The 21303-nt window shown below is 40.1% G+C and overlaps 1 protein-coding gene across 1 annotated transcript in view; it reads right to left on the bottom strand.

Annotated features, from left to right (window-relative positions):
* Positions 1 to 21303, bottom strand: part of CDH8 (cadherin 8) — a 381309-nt gene that overhangs the window by 112584 nt on the left and 247422 nt on the right. Inside the window, exon 7 of the mRNA XM_055412624.2 lies at positions 13095 to 13231. Within this exon, the coding sequence (XP_055268599.1) occupies positions 13095 to 13231 (137 nt within the window). The remainder of the gene's footprint in view (positions 1 to 13094; positions 13232 to 21303) is intronic.

Raw genomic sequence — 21303 nt, 5'->3', positions numbered from 1 at the left:
ATGTAGGTTTCTATGGTACTCTGTGGAGTGCAGCCTTTGTTTCTTTGTAACTGCTACATAATTATATTGGAAATGTGAAAAACAATTCAGCAGGAAATCAAATGCTGGCTCAGTGTGGGTATTTTTAAATCCAGAGATACACAAATATTAACCAGCAACGAGATTTATATACTGTGCCTAAAACACAATCTAATGACAAGCCTTATTTAAAAGCTAGGGAAATAAACATATATATATATATATATATATATATATATATATGCTCAAATAGGACATTTTTACAAACACAGATTTTCTTCACAGCACATTTAGAATTGTTTGTTTTGCTAAAAAAAAAAAAAAAAAACTGTTAAATAAATTCAAGACAGAGACAGTTCTAAAAGTCACTGTATCTTAAACATCAAGTTCACAGCAGTCTACCTGAAAGAACAGGTAATGATGGGGACTTTCCTGATGGTCCAGTGACTAAGACTCTGCACTCCCAATGCTGGGGGCCCTGGTTTGATCCCTGGTCAGGGAACTAGAACCCACATGCTGCAACTAAGATATGGCACAGTCAAATAAATAAATATTTTTAAAATCCAACAGGCGATGAGGCTTATATCATTAGTGTGATTGCTAAAAACAAATAGAGACTATATTTATATTATATTACATTATAATAGTATGATATGTGATAATAATACACTAATTTCATTTATATTATAAAAATACCATTCAGTTCAGTTCAGTCGCTCAGTCGTGTCCAACTCTTTGCTACCCCGTGAATCACAGCACTCCAGGCCTCCCTGTCCATCACCAACTGCCAAAGTCTACCCAAACCCATGTCCATTGAGTCGGTGATGCCATCTAACCATCTCATCCTCTGTCATCCCCTTCTCCTCCTGCCCTCAATCTTTCCCAGCATCAGGGTCTTTTCAAAAATACTATTATAATATGGTATATACATATATATTCTCTGTATCAGCCAGCTCAGTCTTAGTTCCCTTTTGAGTATTAGTTTCCTTTTAACCAATAAATAAATACATTAGATTGATCAAGGAAATTGTTGGTGTTCAGGTCACTCATTGTTAATGGAACCTAGGTTGAAATTTATATTTGTTTGGCCACATCGTCAAAACTTTCCCTCCACATTTGTCATCCAAGGTTTTATCCCTTGTTCCCCTTCTTCAGCCTGTTATTAAGCATTCATTGTCAAATTACAGCAGCAGGTGTGTGGAGCAGATTTCAGCATCATTCCGGGCTTCTCTCAGTAGGTTACAGGAGCTTCAGACTTCAACATAAGGAGTCTCTTTAGTTTGTTTTAAATTTAGGAAACTGGAAGTTCCTAAAAATCCAAATTCCCCTGGAATGGATAGTTCACAGATGCAACTTTTAAATGCATGCTCCCCAACTGGACCTCCTCTTTCAGTAGGGAAAAAAAGCCTCTCAGTGATACCCCGTTATGTTCTAACCTATTTTATACAGAGCTAGTCAAAGGAAGGCTATGAACTCAGACTTTGAAAGGATGGACCATCTTTTCTGACTTACCATGAATCATGGTATGTCTCAGTAGCAACTCACTGTCAGCAGAAGAAGACTGAGGTTCAGTAGTCAGAGATTTGGCTGAAGCGTCAGATAAACTTAAGATCAAATCCAAACTTAGCCACCCAAATATGGGGAGCTTCAAGTGTGATATCTTGGCTTTATTAGATGAGAGAACTGGTGGTACCAACTTGTGGACCCGTTATGAGGATTTAATGGACAAAGGGCACTGGAAGAGCTGGAATGCTGCCTAGTATACAGTTAGCAGTAACTTTTAATTGTATCATTATTTTCATCCTCATCACAAAGGTTTGCAATTTCCAGCAGTATTTAGTTTACCCTGTTGGTCATTAGTTTTAACCAGATGCCAATTTCCATTCATTGAAACTTCATTTCTAATGCAGCTTTAATTTTTTCTGAATTAGGACTGCAGGGACTGTAGCAATGGTTCTCAAAGTGTGGTCCCTGGAATAGCAGCCTCAGCCTCGCATGGGAACTTGTTAGAAACACAAATTCTTTGGCCGGGGAATCTATGTTTTAACAAGCTCTCTGGGTGATTCTGAGCCACCATCACAGCCAGAGTCCTCCCTTTCTCATTCTCCAGGCTCTCTGTTTCACCCATAGCCTAGTCTGCTGCTAAATCTGGGATGCTAATATTCTGAATGCTACATTTCCCTTATTTTAATATTTTTATGTATTTGATGGACACCTCTGACATAAATAATAAGATCATTTCTTGTACCTGGCATCCAAAAGCAATCATAATTTGCTCTACTTAACTTTCCAACCATATATTCTTTTCTCTCTGGAGTTCTCTGATCTTCAGAAGACTTGATCAAGATGTGTGTTAATTTTAAAATATATCTTTGACAAAAACCTACTGTTACTTTATGACCCTGACAAAAATACACCTTCCACAAAGAATCTTCGTAGAGAAGACTGTCTCCCATCCGATGGAAAAATCCCACCCTACTGCAAATTACATACTTTCTAAGTAAATGATAGAGTTTCAGTGCTTGCCTCAGAGACAGTTTCTTTACATTCTAGCTCATTGTTTCTCTGTGACAAAGAGCGAAACTCTTGACCTTGGGAAACATGTGGGGTGGACTCTTGCCCTATAGTCACTTCAGGAGCCAGAAAATATTAGTATCATAAGTGAGGATTTAGTCATTGAGTCTTGTCCAACTCTTTGTGGCCCCATGGACTGTAGCCCCCCAGGATTTGAAGACACAATTCATTTGAAAAGACTCTGAGGCTGGGAAAAGTTGAAGGCAGGAGAAGGGGATGACAGAGGATGAGATGGTGGATAGCATCACTGAGTCAGTGGACATGAGTTTGAGCAAGCTCCAGGAGTTGGCGATAGACAGAGAAGCCTGGTGTGCTGCAGTCTATGGGGGTGCAAAGAATCAATCATGACTTAGTGATTGAACAATAACAAAGTGAAGGTTTAGAGTAACCAATGCCCTGTCACCTCAAATTAGACAGGAGCAAGTTATCCTAGTTCAAAATTCTACCATCCAGTAGCCACCTGACCTGACACTGAAATGCTAGGTGAGTAGGGGTAAATTCAAGATGGAATTGGTGTCTATTTTTAGCCCTGGTTTTTAAGCATTGGATTAGGGAGTCCTATAATCAGAAAAACGTGCTGCATTTTCATTCTTTAGGCTTTGCTGCTTTGTAACCTGCTTCTGCTTGTTCAATACAGATCAGATTAAACGATAAATGGGTTTGTTGGGTAATGAAGTGTGGGCTGGCATAATTCAGGGCTTGCCTCAGGCTCTCAGAGGGAAGAGAAGTAAAGGATCTTAGATCAGAGGGCTGGCTCCTTGTGGGGAGAGCGAGGGGACCTGGGGCTCCTCTCTGCCAGCACCTTTCTCATGGTCTCTGTCCCTGACTCTTCAGAGAGCTTAATATTCTATGGGAGAGCTTCCCCCTGAGCACAGTCTATGGCCCACGATTTTCACACAAGGAGAGCACAGTCACTCCTGTCCATGCCTCAGCTTCAGTCACTCAGGAAAGAGTGACTTTAAAAACTTCAGAAAGCCATTGTGCCGATGTGCTTGTCAGCTCAAGACTTTTAACAAAGAGCTGAGTGGGGTGTATTAAAGCAGAGATCCTCTCCAACAATGAATCAATAATGTCTGTTTAGAGTCGGAACTCATCAGGCTAATATCTTGTGGTATTAATTTTTATTTCCTCTAGTCATTCATTAACTCAGCAAACATTCACTGGGAGACCCCACAGTGCAAGGCTCCCAGGATAAAACAGTGGTCGATAACAAAGCAATAATGTCTCACGAGAACAAGAACTTTATCAATGTATTTTCAGGGAATTCCTTGGAAGCCCAGTGGTTAGGACTCAGCAGTTTGACTGCTATGGGTCTGGGATTGATCCCCTTAGTCAAAGAACTAAGATCTTGTAAGCCACAAGGTATGGCCAAAAAAAAAAAAAAAAATGTATTTTCAAAACCTCAAGCAAGTAAATGGGTATTTTAGGCCTCAACCAGTCACTTAAAGGCAAAGAGCATCGATCTTTGAGCCCTGACAGCAAAGGAACTTAACCCAGCTTGGATAACAAGAAATATTAATAATAGTATTTAAAGCTTACACTAGCAGTCATGTAGGAGAAATTGTTGTAGTATTATAAATGTGCTAACAGACTTATAATAAATAATACCAATTGCTACTTAAGCTGAAATTCTAAAGAATCCATAGCTAATGAGTTCACAGCTGTTAGAGATATTGTGTCCAGTCCTTTTTCTCAAATAAGCAAGGGGTTGGAGGAGAACATTTGGGATGTACATGGACTATAATGGGAAGTGAAGGCTACAGATCTCTATTATTCTTGGTCATGCATCACTAAGATTTAGCATTCCAGTCTGAAATTACTTGTTAAAAAATGAATGCCCACAATATTTGGAAATGCCACCTCCCCATCAAGAGGCGACATTTATTTCTCCACTCTGTAAACCTGCTCTTGGTAACGTGACCTGCTTTGACCAATGGGATTTGCAGACTTGATGCAAATTGAGACCTGGCAAGCTAGCTCTTCCATGGAGTTGCAAAGAGTCAGACACACTGAGCAACTAACACTTTTACTTTCACTTTCATTCGTAAGCCCAAGTGGCTGCGGGGAAAAGGGAGATCTGAATGATAAATTTAGACAAACTATTAGTAGGCACCAGGTTTGCTCTGGAGAAGGACTGAAAGGAGGGTAAGGGGAGAGGGGCACTAGAGAGGGGAAAGAAGAAATGTTATTAAGTCCTTTCCATATGCGGGGCTCTGTTTTATGCATTTCACCTGTATTATCTCATTTTGTCATAACATACTTCAAATATATCAACTGAAGCTTAAAGAGATTATGTGATGTGGTGTATTCAAATCACATCTAAAGCATATTTTTGGCTGTGAAAATCTGCGTTCATAATTTGTTTTTACCTAGTAACCATTACTAATTTCTGAGAAAGAGGTGACAACTACAACCTTGGTTTGGATAAGAAGGAGGCTTTTAAGGCTGCCAAACTGGCCAGGACTGAGGGGAAAAGCTCCTCCTTTTGGACGCATGTTTGTAGAAAATTATGCCTCCTAAATCATCTTAAGATGATATTGCCTCAAAAACTCATTAATTTGTATATTCTCAAAATAAAGCTGGGTGGTTTTATCTGATAACAAGAAAGCTAAAGTTTTAGGACTATTCTCTTAAGTATATGAAATGATAAAATTGATGTTTACTTTATAACTACTGTTACAATAATATTAACATAAGCATTATCACCAAAACTTTGCTCTGTGTTAGGAAAGATATTAGCATGTAAGCATATTCACTTCTTATACCTCTAGAGGTGTTTCAATATATCCCCCATTTTAGAAACAGGGGATCTAAGCCACAGAGAGAAGTTCAGTAACTTATCAACTGAGTGTGGATGAATGAAAAAATAATGATTCCATCTAAGCAACCTGATTTATAAACTTGTTCACTTAACTCTGACTGATATCTGCATTTTCTTCCCAAGTCCATGTGCTTCCTTTATTCACAGAGAAACCACTGTTGTTGTTGTTTAGTCACTAAGTTGTGTCTAACTCTATTGCGACCCCATGGATTGTGGCCCACCAGACTCCTCTGTCCATGGCATTTCCCAGGCAGGACTACTAGAGTGGGTTGCTAGTTCCTTCTCCAGGGGATCTTCCCGACCCAGGGGTAGAACTCGTATCTCCCACATTGGCAGGTGGATTCTTTTACCACTGAGTCACCAGGGAAAACCATATCTGAGGATAAATCATCCTACTATCATCCAGTCTTCATAATCTGCTCACATATCTAGGATCTCCCCTACCTACCCCCCTCTATCCAATACCCTCAAACCTGGAGATTACCATTTGCTGCGACTAGTCAGCTTGCTACAACTTGCACCTGAAAAGCTTGAATTACTGTTTGCTGTGTACCTCCTGTCCTTAATCTACAGTTGTCTACAATAAGAGCTACTGCAAGGATTTGAGGAGGGTGGTTTATAAGAGAGACCAGGGCAAGACACAGGGGTAGAAGCCTCTTAACGTTCTGTGTTTTTCTAGGTTAGGACTAAGGAGCTATTAGACATAGTGACGTCTTAAAGGAGTTCCTAGTTAAAATCTGTATCTCCAGCCTCAATCTGCAGGCGTTTTCTAAACAGACTAGAACGAAAAGAGGGGCAGAGGTGGTGGGGTTTTTCTAAATAGACTAGAACAAAAAGAGATGGAGAGGTGGTGGGAGGAGTTCGGTAGAATGGGAACAAAGAGGAACTAAAGGAAACATTAAGTGGATATTCAAGTGAGTGGAGCAGTTGTGCACAAAATGGGCACGACAGTGGTTAAAACTGGTGTGAGTTATGCACAGAGTGATACTCATTTGGGGCCTGCTTCTCCTCGAACTCGGAATGACACTCCCATTCTTCTCTATAACGAAATCTTATTTTGTATGCTGATCTCTTTCCCAGGAACCCGTAGCTTTCCTTTCACATCCCCGTAATGGATTTCCCACTTCCCTTAACCTTGACTGTTAAGAATATCGATTGCTACCTTACAGCACGTGTATGCTTGTCTGAGGTGGGATATAGCCACAGAAACTTGCCATGTGCCTGTGTTCCCCAAGAGTCACGTCAGTCATGTGCTGCCACAGCTTCTCTGACACTTGGGAGTCCCGTAACCACTCCAACCCTGAATTTCACTGTCCACCTCAGACTTGAATCATCCTTTCCCTTCTGTGAGTTACCAACTGGACAGTGGCTTCTCTCCATCTGCTTCTACTCAATTCTTTCATTATTTATTATTTTTCAAAATGTTTGTTTTTATTTATTTCTGGCTGCATCAGGTCTTAGCTGCGCTACACGGGATCCTGCGTTGCAACGTGCATGCTTAGCTGCCCTGAGGCATATGGGATCTTTGTTCCCTGACTAAGGATCGAACCTGCATCCCCTGTACTGGAATGTGGATTCTTAACTCCTGGATCACCAGGAAAGTTCCTGCTTCCACTCAATTCTATACAAGAGAAGAATATTGATCTTAAAGAAACTTTAGCCCTGATTATGCCACAGGCGATACACAGGGAGATTACATATTTTGAGCAAGATCCTGATATAAAATCTGAAGTCCTTATTAGTTCTAGCAGGCTCTCCAAGAATATGCCTGCTTCATTTCGAGGGCCTTCCTTTAGGCACAGATCAATCTACCATGCCTGAACTGGGGACAAAAGGAAGGTCAGTAAACAAACTTTTTTGTGCAGTGAAGAAACACAGCTGCACCCAGCAGTAACTCACAGGATATGATTACCAGTTTTCTTGTTGTGGGGAGGAGAAGGGATGAAAGACAATATAAGCCAAATAAATAATTTAAAATTAAGCGATTATTCAAAGCCTAAGGTTAGGGCTGTATTAACAAGAACATGTGCAAATTATTCATCAATTTCTAAAGGTTATAGATATATTGAGCTACGAGGTAGAGTACCATCACTTTTAATTCAATCCTTGTGTGTGTTCATGTATGTGAGAGTACTAAGTCACTTCAGTTGTGTCTGACTGTTCGGGACTTTATGGACTGTAGCTGCCCAAGCTCCTACACCGTAAATTTAAAGGAACAATTATGATTCCCATTCCATAGATGGGAAAACTGAAAGCAAGAGAGGGGAAATAATTTGCCCAGGGTTATATGGACAAGATGAGGCCAACTCCACCAACTCCAGGACCTAAGATTTCTCTAAACAATGAGCTCCCTAAAAAGATGTTTTTCCTAAGTAGCCCAGGTTGGACAAAGCAAATTATTGTGGCCACTGGGCCCTATGCCAGGGAGAAACATTCCTTAAGTGCTATCAAACCAGTGTGTTCCCTGGGAGATTTAAGCATCATTAGTGAAAAGCTTCATTTGCAGTGTTGTGAGCAGCCCACTGTAGTGGGCTGGAGCAGTGCATTATCGCTAACTCAAAGAGATTAATTTAATGGGCAATTATATGCGTCCTGCTTTATAGTACTTTCAGGTAACCAACAGCAGTCCGCTTTCTGTAAATGTCAGCTGCCTGCTCTCAGGTACATGATGTCAGTGGGTTTCCCCACACTCCATCCCACGTCACCACTTCCTCTGAGAAGGACACTCTAAAACTGGCATTCGATACCTCTGAAAGGCCCCTGCAGAGACTGTATTTCCCTTACCGTCCTCTCCCTGCCCTGGTTTCCTTTCTCTGACAGCTGTGCTTGTTACGACGTTGGTCTCATAGGCATGTCTACACCACCCTGCCCAACCTAAATGAATCTCATGCCTCTTCTGACAAACCTCAGCTCAAGTATCACTGATCCCCAATAAAGACCAAAACACACAGAAGATCATCTCACCTCTTTCTGCCTTCCTTCACAACATTAAAGCAATGTTTATAATATATACTAATTGCAATAAAATCAATGGTTCTGCAGGTGCTCAGCAAATGCCATAACTCTGGTTTAAATGCTAATCCAGGAGACTGGGGTCAGCTGGATATGTCAAGTTCTCTGTGAACGTCACTGAAAAACGCTGTCCCCTTAAAGGCACTGTTTTCTGCTTTCTAGTCTCAGTTTCCTCATCTCAAAAATGGAACAGAATTCCAGTCTAAACAGTTCCAAAGCCTGGCTTTGTCCACCAGGCAGTTTTTCTCCCCAAGGTTATAAGCGTTAGAATAGGAGGTTCTGAGTAAATGCAGGCTTGTTCTTTTCTCCACTGCACTCTTGTCCCTGCACCAACCTTCTGCTTTGCAGAGAAGAACTATTACATTGGCTTGCTTCAGCTAATGATATAGTGTCAGAAGCTCAATTTAAGCAGGAGAATGGAAGAAGAGAAGATATAGGAGAGGGTTCCTCCTGAAGAAGGCATCTAAGAACATGTAATCTGCAATTAAACAGCATTGGGAGCAAACCTACCTCTGAACCCTTTGCTCTCTTTGAGACTCTGGGCAAGATACTTAACCTTCTGTCTGAATTTCCTTGACAGAAAAATGCATACAATAATGGTACCTATTTTCAAAGAGTGACATGAGAATTAAAAGCATCATGGGGATTACATAACACTTTTTCAGTGTTTGACTAGCTACGTTTACTTTAAGTCTTCGCCACCATGATACACAGCAGTTTCAAGCCTTAGGATAGTTTCAAGAGAGGGGGCTGCTGCTAGCGAAGCTACTTAGCACAGATGTGCTATACAAGCCTAATCTCCTGTTAGTACTTGGGCATCTAACCGCCAGCTCATGTAATGAGATGTGCCTGTTGATCATGATGCCAAGTTAGATCTATTACCACTGAAATACTTGGGAAATACACACAGTGAAGCATCTCAGCCTTGGTTAAGTGAATCTGACACGAGAGGATAAAGGATGACATCTCCATTCTCATTAAGAGATAACAGATGGACTTTCCTAAAATCCATTTTTTAGCTTAATTTCATTTGCTTAAATCTTTTGTCTGAAGAGATGGTGCTCTGAGAGTAATTTTAAATTGTTCTCCCTGGAATGAATATTTCTTTATCTTTATTAGAACCTCCCCCTATGGGGTTCTATTGTCCTGGGTGGTTTTAAATATTCATCTCATCCAAATACAATAAATCTCCCTTTAATATTTTTTTCCAGGACATGATCTGTGGTTTCAGAAGATAAACATTACATGATGCGCTCAATAATAAAACCAAGTCAAAATAAGTTTCTAAGCCATTTTCATAGTAATTCCAATTTTTCTTAAGTTCTCTGTGATCTTATTATTTTGAATTCTGTAACTTAATTTTACATTTACAATTTCTAGATTTATGCCCACCTCAGCTTATATTTGGAGAAGGCAATGGCAAGCCACTCCAGTACTCTTGCCTAGAAAATCCCATGGATGGAGGAGCCTGGTAGGCTGCAGTCCATGGGGTTGCTAAGGGTTGGCCATGACTAAGCGACTTCACTTTCACTTATCACTTTCCACTTTTACACATTGGAGAAGGAAATGGCAACCCACTCCAGTGTTCTTGTCTGGAGAATCCCAGGGACGGGGGAGCCTGGTGGGCTTCCGTCTATGGGGTCACACAGAGTCGGACATGACTGAAGTGACTTAGCAGCAGCAGCAGCTTATATTTTACAGCCCAAATTTACAATTCTCTCTTATACTTCCAATCTTGTTGGTTTCTTCGTAGCTCAGTCAGTAAAGAGTCTGACTGCAATGAAGGAGACCTGGGTTCGATCCCTGGATCAGAAAGATCGCCTGGAGAAGGAAACAGCAACCAAGTATTCTTGCCTGGAGAATCCCATGGACAGAGGAGCCTGGCAGACTACAATCTATGAGGTCACAAAAATTGGACACAACCGAGCGACTAAGCACACACATGCAAAAATTCAAAATGAAATGTTGAGTTTTCAATCTCTGAGGAAAAAAAAAAGTCAAAAGAGAGATGCAATAAAAGACGAGATAACTCCCACTGATGTCAACAGAATAAGGTAAGTTTGGGTTGTGTACTTTTAATTCTATAAGGTTCAAAAAAAGCTTTGGGTTGCCATATGAACAGAACCATTTCCTGTTTTGTCTCTTTATGGAACTAACTGTAAACTAAAGTCTGGGATATATTTGAGTGGTTTCTTTCAAGTCATAAAGGAAGAATTATCTGGTCTGTATTTCAATAATTTTTAATCAATAGATGTCCACTGAAGCAGATTTGTGGCTGCACCATCAACTGCTTTTATTCCCAGTACTCATCACCTTCTTCCTCACCTCTGTGTCATTCTTTATGGATATATCAGCAGATTTCAACCCACCTTTCACACACAGGTGCCCCTAGAAAGAAAACTCCAAGAGGACCAGATGTTTTTTGCCTGTTTTGATCACTGCTATATCCCCAGTCACTAAAACAGTGCTTGGCAAGAACCAAAGACTCAGTAAATAATTACTGAGTGAACGAACAAATGAACGTCTTCCCTGTTGGGCTTGGTACCCTTGTCACCCTACAGTTAACAGCTCATTACCCTGGAGCATCTGCTTTTGTATCTGTCTTCCTTCCTTGTCTGTGAGTCCTTGCAAATGAGTTTTTTGTTTCTGGATTGCCCCTGATATGTTTGCTAACCACCTGTTCTGTATATTCATTTCCTTTTACTCTACAGAATAGCGTACATGGAGTCTTATTAGGGACTTCTTGATGAATACGTAAGTGAAGGCAGCCAACTCATAAAAAAGAAGTATGGATTTAGGCAAATTCAAGTAGGTTACTATGTTCAATATATGAGAAAATTATTTTAATGGCAATTATTGCCTGCGTACTTTAAGAATAACTGTGGTCATTTAGACTGGGGATCCAAGATCTAATGCCTGATGATCTAAGGTGGAGCTGACATAGTAGGTGATGTACGTATAGCTTACATACATAGCTGATGTTAATAGAAATAAAGGGCACAATGAATGTAATGAGCTTGAATTATCCCAAAGCATTCCCCTATACCCCTGATCCGTGGAAAATGTCCTCCATGAAACCAGCCCCTGGTGCCATAAAGGTTGGGGACCACTGCTTTAGGGCATTTTTATATAGCCTCAAACCAATCCAAATAGATACAGTTTTTCTCAGAGGCTTAAGGTGACCTACGGCTTCAACACTGTAAATTATAAATATTTCACATCTAGATGGGGTTAACATTGCTAAGAAATCAAAGCTACCAAATGAGATGCTCAATTTTCTTTATCTCTTAATGTTACAAGGGATAAACTACTAACAGAGCAACATACTAGAGAAGAAAATGGTACTCCTAATAAGGAAAAGCACCAGTTTCCAAAGCGCTTCTTTTAAATTCCATATCAGGCTGTTTCTTTGCCTGCTTTGAGGCTGCCAAAAGAAACATTCTTCACTCTTGAATGGTCACTTTTTCACACAGTGGTTGTATTTTATTTTTTGAATAAGACTCCATGGAAGACATTACCCCCACATCTCAGAGCAAGGAAAACCCATGCCTTTCCTGAAGGTCTAGATTACTCTTCTTATAGACGAATTTATCATGAATCTCAGAGACATTGGCTGTGAAACCAGAGCAGATTTAGAGAGTGCAAAGAGCAGAGTTTAGGGCTCACGTCCTTTACATATTTGTACCCACGAATCTTTTTTACTGTGAACTTTTGTTTCCTTATTCAGATTCCTTCTATCCCAGTTCCCTCAAGAATGTACTGTCATCTCCCTTGAATTTGTATAAACTGTGAAGTCCTTCATCTCCTTTATAGAAAGAGGATATTCAGATAACATGCTTTTTGCTTGGAACATCATATCCCCTTTGCAAGTTCTGTATGATTAAAAAAAACAAAAACAAAACTGGTGAGGCAAAGTGCAAGTTCTCATAGACAGGAGAGCACTAAATTTCACCACAGAGCTATTGTTTAGAGACTCCATTGTAGTGTCAGTAAGTGCAATCTGAGAAGCTGCACTCATTAAAAATTGGCAGAAAGACTAACATATGTTATTTTAATAACCCTGGAACCACCTCTGAAAAAGTAAGGCTTACATTTTCACATGTAATTTAGGAAAAATTTTATACTGAAGATGTAATTTTAAATAGTCGGTGATTACTGTGTAAAACACATTAATTCTAAAAAAAAAAACTATAATCTCATCTCCCCAAAATGATATGTATTGACACTGTAAATTGTCTTTCTATAATTTCTGCATTTATATGTGTATGTGTATATGCATAGCTTAAATGTGGGAGCAATAGTTTCTATATTGCATATAGTATAAATGTTAGTGTCCATTTAAATTATGCTCTATAGTTCTTGAATTCTACTTTTACCTACCCTTTTATGCTAAATCTTTCCCATATTTTAATATGCAGAACATTGTTTTTAGTGGCTGAATAATGGGTATAAGATACAAGAATACTTGGATGTAAAAATGTTTCCTTCCCACATATATTGCAACCTTTTGGTAATTTACCACAGCGTAAGTTATTTCATGTTGAGATGAAGTTTCCTTGGGAACAAAAGTTCTAATGCCAAAATATCTAAAAGAAACAGGACCACTTCTCGTATGGCATAAATCAAACCCAGGCACACAAGGAAGAAATGAACAAACCCAGGCACTTACTGATTTCGGTAGCAATGATTGTTATGTTGTGCCACACACTTAATTCTCTGTCCAGCGGTGTTGCAAGCGTTATCTTCCCATCATCAGCATTAATGTTGAATTGTCTCTCCAGGTCAGTGTGCCGGTCGATGGAAAACCTACAAAACAGACACATCTGTAATTTACTTCAATGTTTATATGATCCATGCATTCTACAGCAGACCTTTAGTAATCCTTAGAGAGCCACAGTTGTGAAGTCAAATGAATTGGTAAACTCAGTGGCATCCTAATTTGCAAAACAAAATGACTCAATGAGGCAAAAGAAACTTAATAATTATTGCCCAAGGAGTCATTAGCTACATATGCAACATGGAGGTCATAAACTGCCATCGGCTTCCATAGGTAACATCTTCAAAAATGGCTGCTGATGAAGAGTTAATTGGACAATCCATCACTTTTATTGGACAGCTTATGATAATTAGCAGTTGCCACAAAATACCATATAAAACAATGAACTCAAATCCAGAGAAGGATGGCGCTAGACAGCAAGTTATTTATGGTGGTTCCAAGGAAATGTGTGTTTCTGTTAAACTTAGATTTGACTGCACAATAGGTAGGTGTTTTCGTTGCTGTTTTCTGTTGGTTTGTTTTGTTATCATTTTAAATAAGGCATATATTTAGGTTTCCTATTCATCTCTATCCATAGAAATCAGATGTTTTCTGATTCTCTGGTAAATATTCTTTTTAAATTGGTCTAGATATTTTAGCAGATTTAAAACATTGATGGGCAGGTTAGTAGTTCTTCTGTTGAGAAAACGTTTGGATAAGGCAGACATTAAGATACTCTATGCCTATAGCCAAGTGCTTCTCGGGAACACTGAGTAACAAGATCATATAGGAATTACTTTTTACCACATTTATTAATATCCTAAGAAACACAAGATATGATTAGAAAAACTGGTCCACAAATAAGCAGTGTAATATAGTAAAACAGGATGAAATGGAAGTTCGAATAAGGATTATGCGTGTATACTCAGACACTTCAGTCGTGTCTGACTCTTTGTGACCCTATAGACTATAGCCTGCTAGGCTCCTCTGTCCATGGGATTCTCCTGGCAAGAATACTGGAGTGGGTTGCCATGCCCTTCTCCACAGGATCTTCATGACCCAGGGATCGAGCCCGCATCTCTTATGTCTCTTGCGTTGGCAGGCAGGTTCTTTACCACTAGCGCCACCTGGGAAACCCTCAAAGAACTCCCCCAAATTTTTACGTTAAAACCCTAATTCCTAATGTGTGATAGCATTTGGAAATAAGGCCTTTAGGAGGTAATCAGGGTTAGAATAAGTCATTAGAATAGGGCTCTCTTGTGCGATTAATGACCTTATTAAAAAAAAAAAAAAAAGAAGGGGACATAGGCTGTCTCTTTTCTGCTCTCCGCCAAGGAGGATTCAAGAAGACAACCATACCAGAAAATGTGCCCCAATCAGACAGTGGATATGCTGGTGCCTTGATCTTGGACTTCCCGGCCTCCAGAAACTATGAGAAACAGATTTTTGTTGTTTAATCCACCCAGTCTAGGATACTCCATATCTACAGAAGCCCAAACTAAGACCAAGGTCACGTGCAATCCCATCTAGGAGGAAGGGCTGAAGAAACCTTTCATGGTTGAGGGGACCTCCTAAGAAGTCTACATGAAATCTGTTTATTGGTACCCATTAATACTAAATATGAAACATGCTCCATGCTATTTGAAGCTAAGCGTATTTTCCTTTTCTATGTGTTCTTATGAAGATTTATTATGTCATCAAGAATAAAACTGAAGCAACTGATAAAGGATTAATCTCCAAAATATACAAGCAACTCCTGCAGCTTGATTCCAGAAAAATAAACGAACCAATCAAAAAATGGGCCAAAGAACTAAACAGACATTTCTCCAAAGAAGACATAAAGATGGCTAACAAACACATGAAAAAATGCTCAACATCCCTCATAATCAGAGAGATGCAAATCAAAACCACAATGAGATACCATTTCACACCAGTCAGAATGGCTGCTATCCAAAAGTCTGCTACTGCTACTGCTGCTAAGTCACTTCAGTCGTGTCCGACTCTGTGTGACCCCATAGATGGAAGCCCACCAGGCTCCCCCTTCCCTGGGATTCTCCAGGCAAGAACACTGGAGTGGGTTGCCATTTCCTTCTCCAATGTGTGAAAGTGAAAAGTGAAACTGAAGTCGCTCAGTCGTGTCCGACCCTTAGCGACCCCACGGACTGCAGGCTAGCAGGCTCCTCCATCCATGGGATTTTCTAGGCAAGAGTACTGGAGTGGCTTGCCATTGCCTTCTCCGATCCAAAAGTCTACATGCAATAAATGCTGGAGAGGATGTGGAGAGAAAGGAACCCTCTTACTCTGTTGGTGGGAATGCAAACTAGTACAGCCACTATGGAGAACAGTGTGGAGATTCCTCAAAAAACTGGAAATAGAACTGCCATATGATCCAGCAATCACACTTCTGGGCATACACACCGAGGAAACCAGAATTGAAAGAGACACATGTACTCCATTGTTCATTGCAGCACTGTTTATAATAGCCAGGACATGGAAGCAACCTAGATGTCTATCTGCAGACGAATGGATAAGAAAGCTTTGGTACATATACACAATGGAGTATTATTAGCCATTAAAAAGAATACATTTGAATCAGTTCTAATGAGGTGGATGAAACTGGAGCCTATTATACATAGTGAAGTAAGCCAGAAAGAAAAACACCAATACAGTATACTAATGCATATATATGGAATTTAAAAAGATGCAAATGATAACCCTGTATACGAGACAGCAAAAGAGACACAGATGTATAGAACAGTCTTTGGGACTCTGTGGGAGAGGGTGAGGGTGGGATGATTTGGGAGAATGGCATTGAAACACGTATGTTGTCATATGTGAAATGAATCACCAGTTCAGGGTCAGCATGTTATAGGATGTTCAGGGCTGGCGTGCGGGGATGACCCAGAGGGAGGATAAAGGGAGGAGGGAGATGGGAGGGGGATTCAGGAGGGGGAACTTATGTAAATCCGGGGTGAATTCATGTCAATGTATGGCAAAACCAACCAATATAATATTGTAAAATTTTAAAAAAATTAAAAAATAATAAAATAAAAATAATAAAAAAAGAATAAAACTATGCTATTATAAGAAAAAAAATAACATTTCCCATAACTGTGTATCTGTAGGTTTGCACTGTTTGAGTGGATTTCATTGCACACATATACACATGTATTTTATGCTTATCTATTTATGCACATCTACTTATTTGTATCTATATGTAACTCCGGGAAATAGTGAAGGACAATGAAGCCTGACATGCTGCAGTCCATGGGGTCTCAAAGAATCAGACACAACCTAGCAACCGAACAACACAACAAAGACGGGTGGGTAAATGGATGGACAGAGGACAGACAGACATATAGGGATACAGATAACCCCTTGCTCCTTTTAGCTGTATCTTCTCATTAGAAATGGTATGCATACTCCTTATCGGTTCAGTTCAGTCACTCAGTCATGTCCGACTCTCTGCGACTCCTTATACCAGATGCAAATATTAAGAAAAAAGACATTCTTGTAAATCCTCTACACCAATCACAAGCATCATTAAACATCCGGAAAAATATTAAAAATTACTTAATTTTATTGACTGGATCTTCTTCCCTGTAGCTCAGATGGTAAAGTATCTGCTTGCGATCCAGGAGACCCAGGTTCAATCCCTGAGTCGGGAAGATCCCCTGGAGAAGGGAATGGCAATCCACCCCAGTATTCTTGCCTGGAGAATCCCATGGACGGAGGAGCCTGGTGGGCTACTGTCCATGGGGCCACAAAGAGTCAGACATGACTGAGCTACTAACACTACTACTACTAATTTTATTGACAATAGTGTGTTGCTAAATTCCTTGATAAAACCATGTACTAAGAGATCATAACTCCAGGTATAATAAAGACTTAGATATAAACAAAACAAAGACACTGACTTGCATCTATACACCAGGAATTTATAAAACAATCCCTTGCCTAACCCCCAGGATGATTAGAGAAATTCAGAAAGGATTTAAGGACCTAGAGACATAGCTGAATTAACAGTGCTTGCAAAATAATCCTGAGCATGAGGAAGTAAGCGTTCATTGCAAAACATCTGAATCTGTTGTATTACCAAAAAAAAAGACTAAAAATCATTATCCTGGGGAACAATGATTGTTGATTAGACCAATGAGGTTCCACATTTAACTGTAAAATAATAGACATGTGTTTTGCTTCAAGATATCATGAACACTCTGTTAAAAGATCTAAGTGATGTCCAGAGGATTAATTATCACTATCTGCATCATATTCATAAATAAACTTTGCATGCATTGCTGAGTTCTAATAATTTTATTATCTCACTGCTGATATTTCACACATTCATGCATCTACCAATTTCCCAGAGGCCACAGAAAACGAGGTTGGAAACACACTTCATGGCTATTTGACTGCTGTCCAGTAAATGCCTAGAACTTCTGGCCTAGAAGAAGCACTGGGAACAATGACAGAGTTTTGGAAGCTGATATTTAAAAACATACGCTGTTTGTGTAATCCCCTATTTAAAACTGTACCATGCAACCTTCACATTGGAATAAATTATATCTCTATTATTTATACAGTGGTGTTTCTAGGATAATTAATAAATATATCACGCCTTACTTTCTTCACTGGCCAAATATAATACTCAAATCACAGGTCTGGTTGTGAAGATTAAAAATGAAACATAAATCAGTCTTTGGTAATTAGTAAGTGCTGAAGATATGTTCATCATCATCACATCACGATAATAACATCATGTCCCATTAAATGAAACTTCATAAATTTTCCTACTTGGAAGGTGGTGGAGAAGGCCCCTTTCTTACCAGTTTATAAATAGCATAAATGTGGAAAAAACATTTGGTGTTATTTAACTCTCATAACTCTAAAAGAGACAGGGAATTTTTTCTCATTTTTTAAAGATCCAGTTCATGACAGACTTTATGGGGTGAGTCATAGGAATTTATAAAATACAGCCCTTTAGTAAGATCAGAGGTAAGAGTGTCATAATATTACAAGATTACACAATGGGACGAACTTGATGGGGAAAAAAAAAAACTCAAAATTCACTTTAAAGTCTACCTCGATTGTATAAAGAAGCCTCTTGCTCCCTTTGTAGACATTTCACATATTTTATTGCCTAGCAGACTTCATGGTAAAGGCTGCCCAGAACTGCTAAACAGTTCAAAAATTCAGGTAGCACAGTCAATAAGCACACATTAAACACCAAATGTATACCAGGCACAGGGCTAGATGCCTCTTTCTTTCTGCATCTCTCTTTGGTGTCTTGTAAAACGAATAAAGCCTCTTGAGGAAAGTGAAAGAGGAGAGGGAAAAGGTTGGCTTGAAGCTCAACATTCAGAAAACAAAGATCATGGCATCTGGTCCCATCACTTCATGGGAAATAGATGGAAAAACAGTGGAAACAGTGTCAGACTTTATTTTTTTGGGCTCCAAAATCACTGCAGATGCTGATTGCAGCCATGAAATTAAAAGACGCTTACTCCTTGGAAGGAAAGTTATGACCAACCTTGATAGTATATTAAAAAGCAGAGACACTCCTTTGCCAACAAAGGTCCATCTAGTCAAGGCTATGGTTTTTCCCGTGGTCATGTATGGATGTGAGAGTTGGACTGTGAAGAAAGCTGATCACCGAAGAATTGATGCATTTGAACTGTGGTGCTGGAGAGGACTCTTGAGAGTCCCTTAGACTGCAAGGAGATCCAACCAGTCCATTCTAAAGGAGACCAGTCCTGGGTGTTCATTGGAAGGACTGATGCTAAAGCTGAAACTCCAATACTTTGGCCACCTCATGCGACGAGTTGACTCACTGGAAAAGACTCTGATTCTGGGAAAGGTTGGGGGCGGGAGAAGAAGGGGTCGACCGAGAATGAGATGGCTGGATGGCATCACCGACTCTGTGGACATGAGTTTGAGTAAACTCCGGGAGTTGGTGATGGACAGGGAGGCCTGGCGTGCTGTGATTCATGGGGTCGCGGAGAGTCGGACACGACTGAGCGACTGAACTGAACTGAACTGAACTGAAAATGAATAAAAGAAAAATCACAGGTGTGATTTCAACGTGTTATTAATCGTTTTGTGCCTTGGTTACCTAATCTGTTAAATGGGAATTATAATAGGTTTTGTGAGATGTAGACAAGGTAATACCTATAGAGTACTTATTGCAGTGCCTGGCACATAACAAGTGCTCAATAAATATCTATTGAAAATCTCTGATGTTCTTATTACTCATCTGGAAACAATAGGTTTCTACTGATGAATCCCGGGCCTCTCTTCATGTTTAAGCCAGCATTCCTTTTACTCCTTGCTTCTCTTTTCCTATACCAGTTCATCTGGGTTCTCATATCCATGGAAGCAAAAGCATGGAGAGTATCACTTTAAGTGACAAACTAAAGCCAAGGAGGAGTGTAGAGAGCCTCTTACTTGCACTTCTAGCATCATTTTAACGTCAATTTTTCTACCACCTTTTCTGACCAAATCTCCATCCCATGAATTGACCGTTCCAAGTTCAAAGCATTATTGGACACATTCACTTTTAATTCATGTTGAATACTATATGAGTGTTTGTTATCATAGTTAAAATTAATTACATTTTAACACAAGTTTGGATTAAGAAAAAGAAACTGCACCCCACATGCCATTTTTAGGAATGCTCTCAGAAGATGCTTGCTCCCCACCAATAGCTATGCCACTCCATTGCTAGCTGCAAAGATTCAGCTTGCTTTCATCTGGTCCTCTAAGCTGCCACCATCCACTCAGCTACCTCAGTTTCTCCTCTCTCCTCCTATCCATTGCTTCTATGACACAGCTCCATCAGAGTAGTAAAGGGAAACCACAGTCAATTAGGGGGCTTCCCAGGTCAACATTCAGAAAACGAAGATCATGGCATGTGGTCCCATCACTTCATGGGAAATAGATGGAAAAACTGTGGAAACAGTGTCAGACTTTATTTTTCTGGGCTCCAAAATCACTGCAGATACTGATTGCAGCCAGGAAATTAAAAGACGCTTACTCCTTGGAAGGAAAGTTATGACCAACCTAGATAGCATATTAAAAAGCAGAGACATTATTTTGCCAACCAAGGTCCGTCTAGTCAAGGCTATGGTTTTTCCCGTGGTCATGTATGGCTGTGAGAGTTGCACTGTGAAGAAAGCTGATCGCCAAAGAATTGATGCTTTTGAACTGTGGTGCTGGAGAAGACTCTTGAGAGTCCCTTGGACTGCAAGGAGATCCAACCAGTCCATTCTAGAGGAGATCAATCTTGGGTGTTCATTGGAAGGACTGATGCTGAGGCTGAAACTGCAATACTTTGGCCACCTCATGCGACGAGTTGACTCACTGGAAAAAGAGTCTGATGCTAGGAGGGATTGGAGGTGGGAGGAGACAGGGACGAGAGAGAATGAGATGGCTGGATGGCATCACTGACTCGATGGACATGAGTTTGAGTAAACTCCGGGAGTTGGTGATGGACAGGGAGGCCTGGCATGCTGTGATTCATGGGGTCACAAAGAGTCGGACACGACTGAGCGATGAACTGAACTGAACTGAAGGTGGCGCTAGTGGTAAAGAAACCACCTGCCAATGCAGGAAACATAATGAGACATGAGTTTGATCCCTGAGTTGGGAAGATTCCCTGAAGGAAGGCATTGGCAATCCATTCCAGTATTCTTGCCTGGAGAATCCCACAGAGAAGCCTGGCGGGCTACAGTCCATAGCGTTGCAGATAGTCATACACGACCAAAGCGACTGAGCACACATGCATGCATACTCAGTTACAAGACTCAGATATAGACTGTTCCCTTATACCAATTAACGGAGAATAATTTCAAAGAGAAACAGGGTGGGTTAAATTAACTGTAAACCCAAAGAAAAGACTTAATTTTTAGAATCCAGTGTACCAGGCAAGTTCTTCAGATGTCATGATTTTGCATAGATGTCTCAGAACTAGAAGTAAGCCACACTGTTTTCTAGGATTCCCAGTATCTATCTGAATAGCAGCAGGAAAAGTGGAAGAAACAGAGAAACCAGATAACCTTCAATGGAATCTCACCTGTGAGATCTCAATGAAACAGTGAAATTGGTCATAATCTCATAGGCTCAT

This window comes from Moschus berezovskii, chromosome 22, assembly GCF_049115385.1.
Source record: "Moschus berezovskii isolate FMDL1 chromosome 22, NW_MosBer_1.0, whole genome shotgun sequence".
NCBI lineage: Eukaryota > Metazoa > Chordata > Mammalia > Artiodactyla > Moschidae > Moschus > Moschus berezovskii.
The sequence above is the reverse complement of the archived record's forward strand: the minus strand, read 5'-3'. Positions and strand labels throughout refer to the sequence as shown.